Here is an 11,669-nt window from a genome sequence, read left to right on the forward strand (position 1 = left end):
TGTGAGACTTACTGCTGGTAAAAAAAAAAAACAAAACAGCTTTCTTCTTTTTGGTACTGGGAATTAAATCTTTTTGCTCTGTCTTTATTACTTGCAGAAGAAATCTCCTAAGAAACGTTGTAAAATGTACGGTGGCAGACCTGGGTAAAGACTTGTGTGTTTCACATTCATTTTTATTCCAAAGTTGACGTTTGCTGTTGTTTGTGGAGCATCTGAGAACTGCAAAGACTCTCTAGGATTTAATGTATATTGTTTGCAAAAGAAGCATTTGATTCAAAATAGGAAATAATAATCATCTTAAAATAGCTTGCATTTAAACATACACAAGAAGACTTCACGGCAGTAATGCAACTTATCGATTATACAAATTCTTCCCCACATTCATTGGCTTTCAGTTTTAGAGGGATATATAATAATATATAATATTAGGGCCTTTATAATAGGGATGCAGAACATATGATGTATTTTTTAGATTGGAGGCATAATATTGGCCTGTATTATTTATTTATATGAGAACCTTAACTGAAACATGTGAAATTCAACACATAGACATTAGTTAGTAAAGGTTTAAAAGTGACAACAGAGCTAAGTTACTTAGGTTTAGTAACTGTACTCCTTTTATTAATATTTTAAATGTAGAAGCATTGCAAGGAAGTACTGAAAAAGTACCTTAATCTGTTTCTATAAGACATTGTTTTTACAGAATCACGTAAAATCTATTCTTATCACGTAGTAATGTTTCTTAATAATCATTATATTTAAGTCCCTTATTGCCTAATAACCATTACATATTGTAAGGACATTTATATTAAATGTCACAATACACTGGTACTTAAATGTGTCTATTATCCTATTATTTTGTGCTGTACTGCACAATACTAGTTTCTGCTCTACCCTTGCGTGTTAAATAGACCTTCATATATGGTGATATATATCACTTCATCAGCTCATTAGCTCAGCAGCAGTATGTTCAAGTGCAGGGCATAAAAATGATCTGTATGTATCAGTGAAGTTCTCCATCTGCAATAACAGTTTTATTTCTCTCCTGTGTTTCCAAGCTACACAACTGCTTATAACTGATGAGACTAACAGTCTTCACTTTATTCACTGGAATCTTCAAGCTTACAAACCATTCTTTGTTATTTAAGGTGTTAATTCAAAAGTAAATTTAACAAATTTTAAACGAGCAGAAACAGTGGGTCATTGTGTGAGAGTGGAAGAGTGGTGGCGGCGGGGGGAGTTCATGTGTCATCGTTTCAATTCCTACCTTATACCCAGCACTGAACCCAGAAGATAAATCTCTACATTTTAGCTCCAGAGATTAAATTACATAGGAAGTCCAATTATTCCTGACATTATGAATCTAACACCACACTTGAGAAACAATCATTTTTACGGCCCACAGTTGAGCTAAAGATGTCACAGACTAAGCCGGACTCATTAGCCAGTCAAAACAAAGCCTGCCCCATTGCTACAGCTGGCAGCTGCTCAGTGCAAACACTCTAAACGCAGGTTAAATATTGAACAGGTTCACTTCTTACCTTCCACCGCGCATCACTCACGGCGCTGGAGGTGGTGGTGACTCATGGATATTAATGACAGCTATTACCTCCACGCTTCCTATAGTCACGTCTTGCCAGTGGATGAATGGTTTGAATAAAGCACTAAGCGAAACCACAAATCTTGCTAAGAAGGCTGCACCTCTTGTTCATTGTAGTTTTGCTTGCCACTGTATTTGCTTCAGTGAGCACTTACCAAAGAAAAAAATGCTTTTAGCAGAAAAATAAAGCCTCAGTTCGGTGTTCTGTTAAGACCAGCAACCTCCAAATGTGTTGTCAGTGTGTGTAAATCTAACCTTGTGATGAATCTCTTTAAAACCACAACCATTAACAATTACCGTACTCATTTCCATTTTACTATCAGATCCTCGTGAAACCAGCCGATTGCTAGTGTTGCACTGGAGTTTGAATGAATATTATGCAGCTGAAGTGCGTTTTCAAGGAGCCTTTTAAATAATTAATGCATCTGAGATTACGAGGTGAAAGGAAGAGAAAGAAGAGGAAGATGTCTGCAGTCATGACACAGTCTGTCCTCAGCTACAGGGGAGAATCTGCAGGTTGGCTCCTTTCTTTGACTGACTGTACCCCTCAGCTCACACTGACTCACACGATATGCAAATGTTTAAAGCACATACATACACACACATAAAATTTATGCATAACTGTAGCGGTGTGTAAAAGGTCTAGAGGATTGTGTCGACTTGGGATGCTCCTCTGACATATGCACACACAACACACACCCTTCCTGCTGTGCTGTTGTGCCTGTTTTCCGAGAGCTGTGTGAAGGCACAGAAGGGGGTACAGACAGCAGGATGCCTTCACTGGGTAAACAAGAGGGAAGTGAGTGGCTGGCTTGGAGAAAGGCTGAGGTGAGAGGAAGAAAATTTCAAGGAAAGGAGAGCATAAGTATGTGAATGAATAAGACACAATAGGCAGAAGCAGAGGAGTAAAGGGCCGGGATCGAGAGAGCTGACGATGCCGCTGTCATCCGCCTGTCCGTGCATGTCACGCTGGCACTCGTGACGTTCCAGGGAGAGCAATTACTACTGTCCGCGTTCACAGAGCCCAGTCCTCTCTATTAGGAATGACAGCATCAGCCCAAAAGCTGTTGTGTGGAGCAGAGAATCAGCTCTCTCGTTCAGATACCGATGTCATCGCATGCAAAAGAGGAGGGGAAGCTGGCAGTGTGGAAATGAACAGAAACCTGACTGCATCACTCACGGATGTCAGACCTGCAGCACTGTATTATCCATTAGGATGCGGTGTTAGCGCAGTGTGAAGAAGTCAGGATGTAATGTAGATGTATAAATAACACAATGATTTTAAAGAATGACTTTACAGTGTGACTGTATTTATTCAGGGTCAGGACAAGATCTCATTTCAGATTTCAGAACTCCTTTACAACGTTTGTGTAATGTTTTCTTGAATAGCTTCTGAAGGACGGTTTTGATTCAAGTTATCAAAAGTTCCTGTTTGGGAAATTGTGAATACAACTTTTGTTTTCTTTTACAAATTACACGTGCACAGCTCCTATATTTGAGCTTCTCTGGGTGATGGCAGTCAGACTTTTGTTGCTTTCATCTTGCTCATGACAGATTTGTGTTGCACAAGAATGATTGACACTGTATGTTTCGTCCTCACTGGTAGGTACCCATTACTACACATCACAAAGAGCATGTATAGAGGTGCTGCGCACACAAGGACACAACAGCAGTGACAAAACTGCGTACCCCAGAGGTTCCCGTTGCCACATTTCTCATTATATCAAGCCGTGCGAAGCTCACTTTGTATGGAGTTGCTATGGTTACTTGTTAGATCCAGCTGGTCCCAGAGGCAAATGAGTCGTCCAAAATGTGAGTGCGAACATGCTCTCAGTATGAAATATTTAACAACTAACTGTTTCATCAGAATATTAAGGAGAATCTTTATAAACTTCCAATTAGAGCGTAGGGTCCTTGCGGCATTGTGCACATCCATGGCCTGTTCTTTCGGAAAATGTGTGTTTGGAGATACATAGCCTATTTGAAAGAAAGTGTGGCTTTAAATCATGGTTTTAAAATGGCATTTTTGCTTATATTTGATTTGTTTCAGATAAACTTGCAACTATATATCTTTAATATCCATGTTAAGAACCTGTCACTGCCTGTCATCCAACACTGTGTCTCTGACACATTGAGCTGTTTACACTCTGTATCTAATCTCCTTATGGCGGAGGCAGAGCCCATACACAGACTCAAATGCTCTGTCTGTTTCTCTTCCAGTAATTTCCAGCAATTTCTTCCATTCAATTAGTCCCCGTGTCTGTGTGCCATCACCTGCTCACCCAGATTGCTGTCTGGCAGTCGTGTCGGCAAAACATAGCGCCCATAGTATGCTCTGCTGTGATATTGGTGAAAAATGCAACATCATAATTCCAACTGGTTATATAAAAATGAGCTTTCCACTTGTGTTGTTTAGTGAGGAGACCTCCAGCACGGCAGCGTCAGCGTGTTATGCAAACTGACCTCTTCACTGTGACAGGCCGCTGTCACTTGCATGTCAGTTTGCCTCTCTGTCCACTGGCCGTTTGTCTCGCAGTTTGTTTTTCTGTCTCAGCCAGTTAGCGTGCCTGTGTGGCCATCCATCTGTGTATCTGCCTGTTTATCGGCATGGCTGTGAAGTCTGCACGCATTTCTGCCCGCCTCGCTATTTGTCTCCGTGACAGCCGAATGCCGTGTTTCTCCCTTGGTTCGGTGCAGATCCCGGGGAAACATTAAGAAGATTAATCTGAGGCTTAGCTGATGTGAGACTGATTGCTTTTCAGTGTCGCAGTTTTTGACAATGATATTGATGGATGGGTTTGCAAAAAACGTGGCGTGGAATATCATAATTTCATGCTGGTGCTATGAAGTCCTAATGAGTTCCATTTATCCAAGCATACGGACCGATTTATGTTGGTCTAATATAAACATGTCAAGCATTGTGTACATGTATTTATGTGAACACGCATTTACATATAATAATATAGTGTCACTGTGTGAATATGTGCATAACTAAATACTTGTATCACTGCTGCTTGTGTAGACATAACACCTTAAAAAAAACCTAAAGATGGCTTGTTCTGATGTTAGTAGCCTATTTGAATATGGCTGCCATGAAGGGTGTGTAAGTGGTGGTTGGGAATGTTTAGGAAGGAGGTACATGTCAGTGAAATATCCACACGAATACCAGGACCCAAGGTTTTCCCTCAGAACAATGTCCAGAAATCGCCTTCCTTCCATAGTGCGTCCTGCAGCCTTCTGTTTCCCAGGTAAACCATGCAATCAACGTGATGTAAAGCAAAGCACAATTTTTTTTAGTATGTGCCTCTGTACACTGCAACAGTGGATTTTAAATCAAACAGTCAATGTGTGACTGAAGTGTAGACTTTGAGATTTAATTCAAGCAGTTTAGGAAAATTTTCCATGAACTGTTTGGGAATTACAGTCATTTTTATAAATCGTTTCAGAGCGTCAGGAGTAATTGGACAAACTAACATCATTTTAAACATGAGGATTGTTTTTAATACTTCGATGAAACTGCCTGAAGTCTCTAATCCGTGGACATCATCACATGCGTTGTTTACTCCCTTGAGATGTTCTGCAGTCACCCTTAGATCCAGCTTGTTTGTCAGTCTCTTCAAATTTGTATTTAATAACTAAAAAGCATGCTCTATAGGGTTGAAATCAGATGACTGACTTAGCTGTTGAAAAATATCACATTTTTTTGCCTTGAAAAATTCTTTCTTTGGTCTTGCAGCACGCTTTGGGTCATAATCCATTTGCTCTGTGCAGCGCTGTCTGATCAGATCAGAAACATTTGGCTGAAGCAGAAAGCGTAGCCCTGTACGCTTCAGAATCTATCCCTCTACTGGCCAGTGCATTCCTTCTTTGTAAAATATTAGTGATTTGGCAACTCCCAAAATCTTTGATATCTCTGTTGAGTGATTGATTGGTTAATTGATTGATTACTTTATGCATTATGATTACTTGCATCAACATCTCCTTTGACTTCATATTGAGCATTCCAGTAACAACCACCAAAAACAACTCTATACAAATAATTCTGCTTCATTATTTTAAGACCTCACTGCCTCACAGATGCTTTGATGTGGTTGACGTGTGTGTGTCTGCAGTCAACAATGTAGACTACCTTCAACATTACTGATGTGATTCTTATGGAAATATAACTATGTTGGTATTTACTTTCATTGTAGTGGACTGAATGGTTTGAATTGCAGTTAAACTAAGAGACTTTTTTTTTTGTTGTTACAGCCAGTGCTATCATATCTGTGGTTTTTCTCAAGGAGACGCTGTGTGCCTCTGACATCGTTGGTAAGTAAGCATTCAGTAGCGATGATGGCACTTACAGTATAAGTGTCCTCTTGCGATGGTAGTTTGAGTTCAGAGCAAATCTGAATGTAGTTTGTATATATGCCAAACTGAGTTTACAGATGATAATTCAGTCACAAGAGAAAAAATATCCTGAATTCCAGTTATGTACTAGTAAAAATGCCCTCTTGCTTTTTTATCTTTGTAGCTTCGGGAAAGCGAAGGCACACTCAGCACAGACATATTTTTTGTTTTATGAAAAGCTTTTGTTTGTCATAACAATTTGGTGATTCTGCTGCTAAATGGCATAATTGTGATGACCATTCCTACTCCTGGACTGGAAATTCATATCAGCATCACACAGCTCTGTTTATTGTTGCTTTCTTGGATAAATCGGCTGCAATGTTTTTGCCATTTTGTTTTACAATTGCCGAATGCCATTATCAACCGCATATTGGAAACAGTTAAATGCATGAATGTTTTATTCATAAAGGGGCATATTAGTGGGAACAAGCTCTGTTTTTCTGCCTGTGTGCAGCCAGCGGCAGAGGTAAAACCTCGAAAATGATCATTTAAATAACAAAAATAAAGATGAATATTAAAAACCACTGCAAGAATGAACACAGTAACATTTTAGGCTTCATTTCAAGTTCATTTTTCAAGTTGAGTTCATTCTTGTGTCAGAAGTTAGGAACAAAAATATGACACAAAATGTGTTTTAAAGTGAAGCCCATTGGTAAGATATATAGTCACTGGATCATTTGTAGGAAAAAAAAGAGCATTCGTACCATTTCAATAAATGTCCCGTTTATCTTTTTAGCAGGATGCCTATCGCAAACAATCAAATAAATGTCAGTGTGTGCTGCAGGGCTGTACCAATTTAAGGAATGGAGTGTATAATAAACAAGAACTGGGCCAGTTCTTTTCTTTTTCTATCAATCACTGCACTACTCATTTTGCATCTTGGACAGCTCTATCAAAAAATACAGGGAATCTCTATATTCACTTCGCTTTTTTAAAAAATGACATCAAAATGAAAACACTTCTTTAAATAGCCATATGCAGTCATGTGGAAAAGAAAGGAGGCCCTCTTTCTGTTGTAAGGTTTTACGTCTTAGGACAAAAAAAAAAACCGTGTGGTGAGGTGTTACATGCGACACTGTGTCAGTACTTATTTAACAAAAATGAAGCCAAAGTGCAGAAGCAGCGTGTGAAGAATTACTGTAAGTACGATCTTACTGTTTCCATGGGGATTAAGAGGGGAAGTGGCAGCCAGGTGCTGATAATCAAATTAAGTTAATTAACTGATCATCAGCAAGTGTGAGCGCTGCTAAAAGAAAAGCTTTGCCGTTTTCTAGTCTCAACCATTCACACGTGTTTTAACAGACTGCCAAGAAGAAGAGAGATCAGTAAAGATCTGAAAAAGGCTTTGCCCATCACTGCCCAATAGTATGAGTTATAAAGCCATTTCCAAACAATTAAAAGTCCATCATGTACAGTCAGAAGAACTGGACACAAGTGTAAAACATTCAAGACAATTGAAATATTCCCAGTAGTGAGCGTCCACACAAATTCACCCTAAGGTCAGATCGTGCAGTGCTCAGAGAAACTGCAATAAATCCGAGGGCTACAACTGAGACTCTACAGCTCTTAGTTAGCTGGTTGCATTTTTAAAGATCATGACATTACAGTTACAAAAAGACTGAACAACTATCACTTGTTTGGAAGGGTTGCTGGCAGCGTGACATCTGAACAATCCACGTGACTTCTGGAATAATGTCTTTTGGAAAGACGAGACTAAAGTTGAGATGCACAGCGCTGCGTTCGGCATAACCCAAACAGTATATCAGCACAAACACCTCACACCAGCTGTCAAGAACAGTGATGGAAGGGCGAGGATTTGGGCTTGGTTTATAGCCACAAGACATGGGCACCTTGCAGTCAGTGAGTTGACCATGAACAGCTAAAGTCAGGTGTGAGGGCATGTGTCCAGCAGCTTAAGGCAAAAAATTGGCTGATACAGCAGGACAGTTTAAATGTTTACATAGTTGTTCAAACACTGCTTCTGCAGTATGGCTACATTTTAAAAAATTACACTGTAAAATGTGATGGGGGGGGGACATAAAACCTGAAGAGGGTACATTTTCTTTCTCACATGACCGTAGGTGTTATGGATTTTAGCTACTCCCAGTAGTAGTAGCAGAACTACTTGTAAGATGAGGTCAACTGAGCTGTCAAATCAATATAAAAACCACCTCCAATAAACTCACCACTCTGCTGTCTTTCTTTCTTAGGTGGTACCCTGGCAATAACAGGAACATACGTCCTGGTGACCTTTGCCCCCCACACCTCCACACACATCACAGCCCATCTGGTCCAGTACTACACTATCAGCTGGCACTTCCTGCTTTACCTGGTGTGTCCTTTAAAATGCTCCCTTATAAGTCAAGTAATACACATTAATGTGTATTCGTTTAACAATATTTTTTATTTATCAGTAACAGAGAAACCACATGTAATCATAGAATGCATCATTGTGAGCTTTATTGCACAACACCGTGGTCATGTCACTGAAAATCCTAATGTAGCACACCACTGTTGGTCAAAGACAAGGTCACTCTTTACAACCAGCTGCTGCTTGGTAACTTTTTCCAAATGAGACGAGGTCTTTTCTACCACTACTCTTAGGGGTCGTTCCCTCAGCTCTGTTCTCTGTTGTGTGTCTCTGTTGTGAAAGTGGTCAAGTGGGAGAGAGTCCTTTTAAGCTTAGATAGCGTTTTCATACTCGGTAGTCACGAAATACTCCCTCCAACAAACAGGCTGTGAGTGCATTAACACTTACCCATGTACCCTCCTAGTCCAGTTTCACCTCAAGCAGCAGTGGCATAAACATAGCTGTTGCTATAGTGACCAATCAGAAGACAAGTACAGAGCTAAAACAAAATTTTTTGTTTTGTTTTTGTTTTTTTGTCCAAACCCACTCATCACAAACGTAAATGTTGGCTCAGAGCTAGTCTTGATTGAAAGCACTTCTTAGACGCTTTTAAAGGAGCATTTCTGTAGACTGGGGTCATTCACATCCATCCAGCTGTGTCTGAGTCATTCCCTGACTCTCATGCACCTTGCATTTCATGTTTCAGGTTAAATGTCTCCTGTACCAAACACTGCGTTTTGTGCCTTTTAGCTGTGATGTCTCAGTTAGTAACTAGTAAGTCCTGAGCACCACATAAGACCTATAGGCTATCAAAATACACTGCATTTTTTTCATTTGTTTCCTATATTACAGAATATACCACAAATACAAAAACACTTTTCTACTGACGCTATCTTTCCAAATCCTAAACATTTAATTTACTTTTTTTGAACAACTGCACATGATCTGTCAAGCTAAGTAGAAATAAATGTAAAACGATGCTAGCCAATGGCGGAGAAGGAGAACGTGCCCCAGGTGGCAGTGCCATCATTATTCAGGGCACAGCATGTCACTCACGATTCTTTTTCTATTTAGTAAACCATTACAAAAAAAAATCCATGAAAAGTGCATAAGAAGATATTGGGCAAATACAAATGGATAACTAGAAACGCAGAGGCTACGCTGTTTGTGAATACTCATCAGCCTGCAGAGGAACAGCCTCCAACAAGTATGGGATTAACTTTAGTGGGTGATTAATCAGAGGGAATGAAATACCCATTGCCCCTTCTTCTTATTACCAAAGATCATTCTGTTATCAGTTATCATCTGGAAGGACCGCTGTAATGTCAATCTGAACATGGATTGGGGTATCTGCCACAAATGCCTGAGGTCTTTGTTAATCCATTTTCAAATCATAATTAATCCTTTTATTTAAAATACATACAGAGATACATGGATGATAGCTGGAGGCATTTTAAAGGTCAGCTTGCCCTTTTTCCCCACTTTATTCTGCTTTACACTCTGTTGTTGTTCTTTATCTACTCGAGCTGCATTAGAGGATCCTGGAACAGCTGAATGCTATTTGACAACCCCGAGCTCTTTTCATTTAAAACCCAGCAATTCATTTCATTTTTCCGCCATAGTCATTTATTTCAATTAAAGTGTCCTGCTCTCTGGCTACATGCTGCACTCTCTTCCACTAATAAGACAGTCAGTAAAAGTACAATTCAAGTGCAATTCAGATTTTCAATTTCTGTGCAGCTTCGAGGAAATGGAATCTGCATTAATGATTTGTACGTCTCTTTCTCTCTCAACAGTTTATAGAGATCGTCATCTTTTGCCTTCTGCTTTATCTGTACAAGAGGAGGAACATGAAGCACATCGTCATTGTGATGCTGCTGGTGGCCCTGCTCGGTACGAAAGAGTGGAAGTTGTCCAACTGAGGGCAGATGCTGTAGATTAAGTTGGAGGTTGCTTTTGTTGCTTGGCTACCGTATAGAGCTGTTATCATTTTTGAAGAGAACCAAGTTGAGAACAATAGAAGGAAATAATTCAGCGTGTTCACTAAATTAACCGCCTCCACGATTTAGCATGAACTTGTGAGGTGCTGCAGCTAAATGTTAAAGCGATGTCTTGCTTGTGTGTTGTTGCAGCCTCTCTGACAGTGATCTCAGTCAAAGCCGTGTCAGGGATGATCACAGAGTCGATAAAAGGCCAGCTGCAGCTCATCTACCCCATCTTCTACGTCATGTTTGTTGTCATGGTTGCTTCTTGCGCCTTCCAGATCAAGTTAGTCAAAGTTTTCTGTCTCTAGTTCTCATCTTTAAGCTTTTTGTCATCGCTTAGATCTCACGTTTGTCACTGGCTCGATGGCTGTTCAGTGAAGAGTGAGGGAAATCACATATTTTACATGATGACCCTGTACCTGCTGCATTTCATTCACCAAACTTCTCAAATGTTGCTTTGTTCTCTCTCTCTCTACAGATTTCTCAATCAGGCAATGAAAATGTTTGATGCCACAGAGGTGGTTCCTATCAACTTTGTGTTTTTCACTGCAAGTGCCATCCTTGCAGGTCTGTTGAACAGCTATGTGGCTAAATGAGCAGAACAGTTGCTTCTCTGGGCCTCAGGTTTACTCTGTGGTCCAAAAATCTTAATGACCTTATAGCACCATATCAGCCTATTAGAGCACTTCGCTCTCACACTGCAGGCTTACTTGTTGTTCCTAGAGTATTTAAAAGTAGAATGGGAGGGAGAGCCTTCAGTTTTCAGGCCCCTCTTCTGTGGAACCAGCTTCCAGTTTGGATTCAGGAGACAGACACTATCTCTACTTTCAAGATTAGGCTTAAAACTTTCCTTTTTGTTAAAGCATATAGTTAGGGCTGGACCAGGTGACCCTGAATCCTCCCTTAGTTATGCTGCAATAGGTGTGAGCTGCTGGGGGATTCCCATGATGCATTGAGTGTTTCAGTTACCTTTCTCACTCACTATGTGTTAACAGACCTCTCTGCATTGAATCGCACTTGTCAATAATCTCTGGCTGCCTTCAAAAGCATGTCTCCTATCCTGTCTTCCTTCTCTCTCCCTAACCGGTCACGGCAGATGGCCCCGCCCCTCCCTGAGCCTGGTTCTGCCGGAGGTTTCTTCCTGTTAAAAGGGAGTTTTTCCTTCCCACAGACGCCAAAGTTCTTGCTCATAGGGGGTCATATGATTGTTGATTATTGTAGGGTCTACCTTAAAATATAAAGCGCCTTGAGGTGACTGTTGTTGTAATTCTGCGCTATATAAATAAAATTGAATTGCATTCAAAAATGATTTAAAAGTGCAAGATTTAGCCACACTCGAGCC

At 40.2% G+C, this 11,669-nt stretch overlaps 1 protein-coding gene across 1 annotated transcript in view; it reads left to right on the top strand.

The window, feature by feature from the left end:
* Positions 1-11,669, top strand: part of nipal2 (NIPA like domain containing 2) — a 35,968-nt gene that overhangs the window by 21,612 nt on the left and 2,687 nt on the right. Inside the window, exons 6-10 of the mRNA XM_086310393.1 lie at positions 5,852-5,911; positions 8,203-8,324; positions 10,139-10,235; positions 10,475-10,610; positions 10,806-10,894. Coding sequence (XP_086166519.1) covers positions 5,852-5,911; positions 8,203-8,324; positions 10,139-10,235; positions 10,475-10,610; positions 10,806-10,894 — 504 coding nt within the window. The remainder of the gene's footprint in view (positions 1-5,851; positions 5,912-8,202; positions 8,325-10,138; positions 10,236-10,474; positions 10,611-10,805; positions 10,895-11,669) is intronic.

The sequence above is a fragment of the Aulonocara sp. 'chitande type north' Nkhata Bay genome, linkage group LG11, assembly GCF_057382095.1.
Source record: "Aulonocara sp. 'chitande type north' Nkhata Bay isolate Kocher_YH1m ecotype deep benthic linkage group LG11, A_spYH_male_GT1.1, whole genome shotgun sequence".
Lineage (NCBI taxonomy): Eukaryota > Metazoa > Chordata > Actinopteri > Cichliformes > Cichlidae > Aulonocara > Aulonocara sp. 'chitande type north' Nkhata Bay.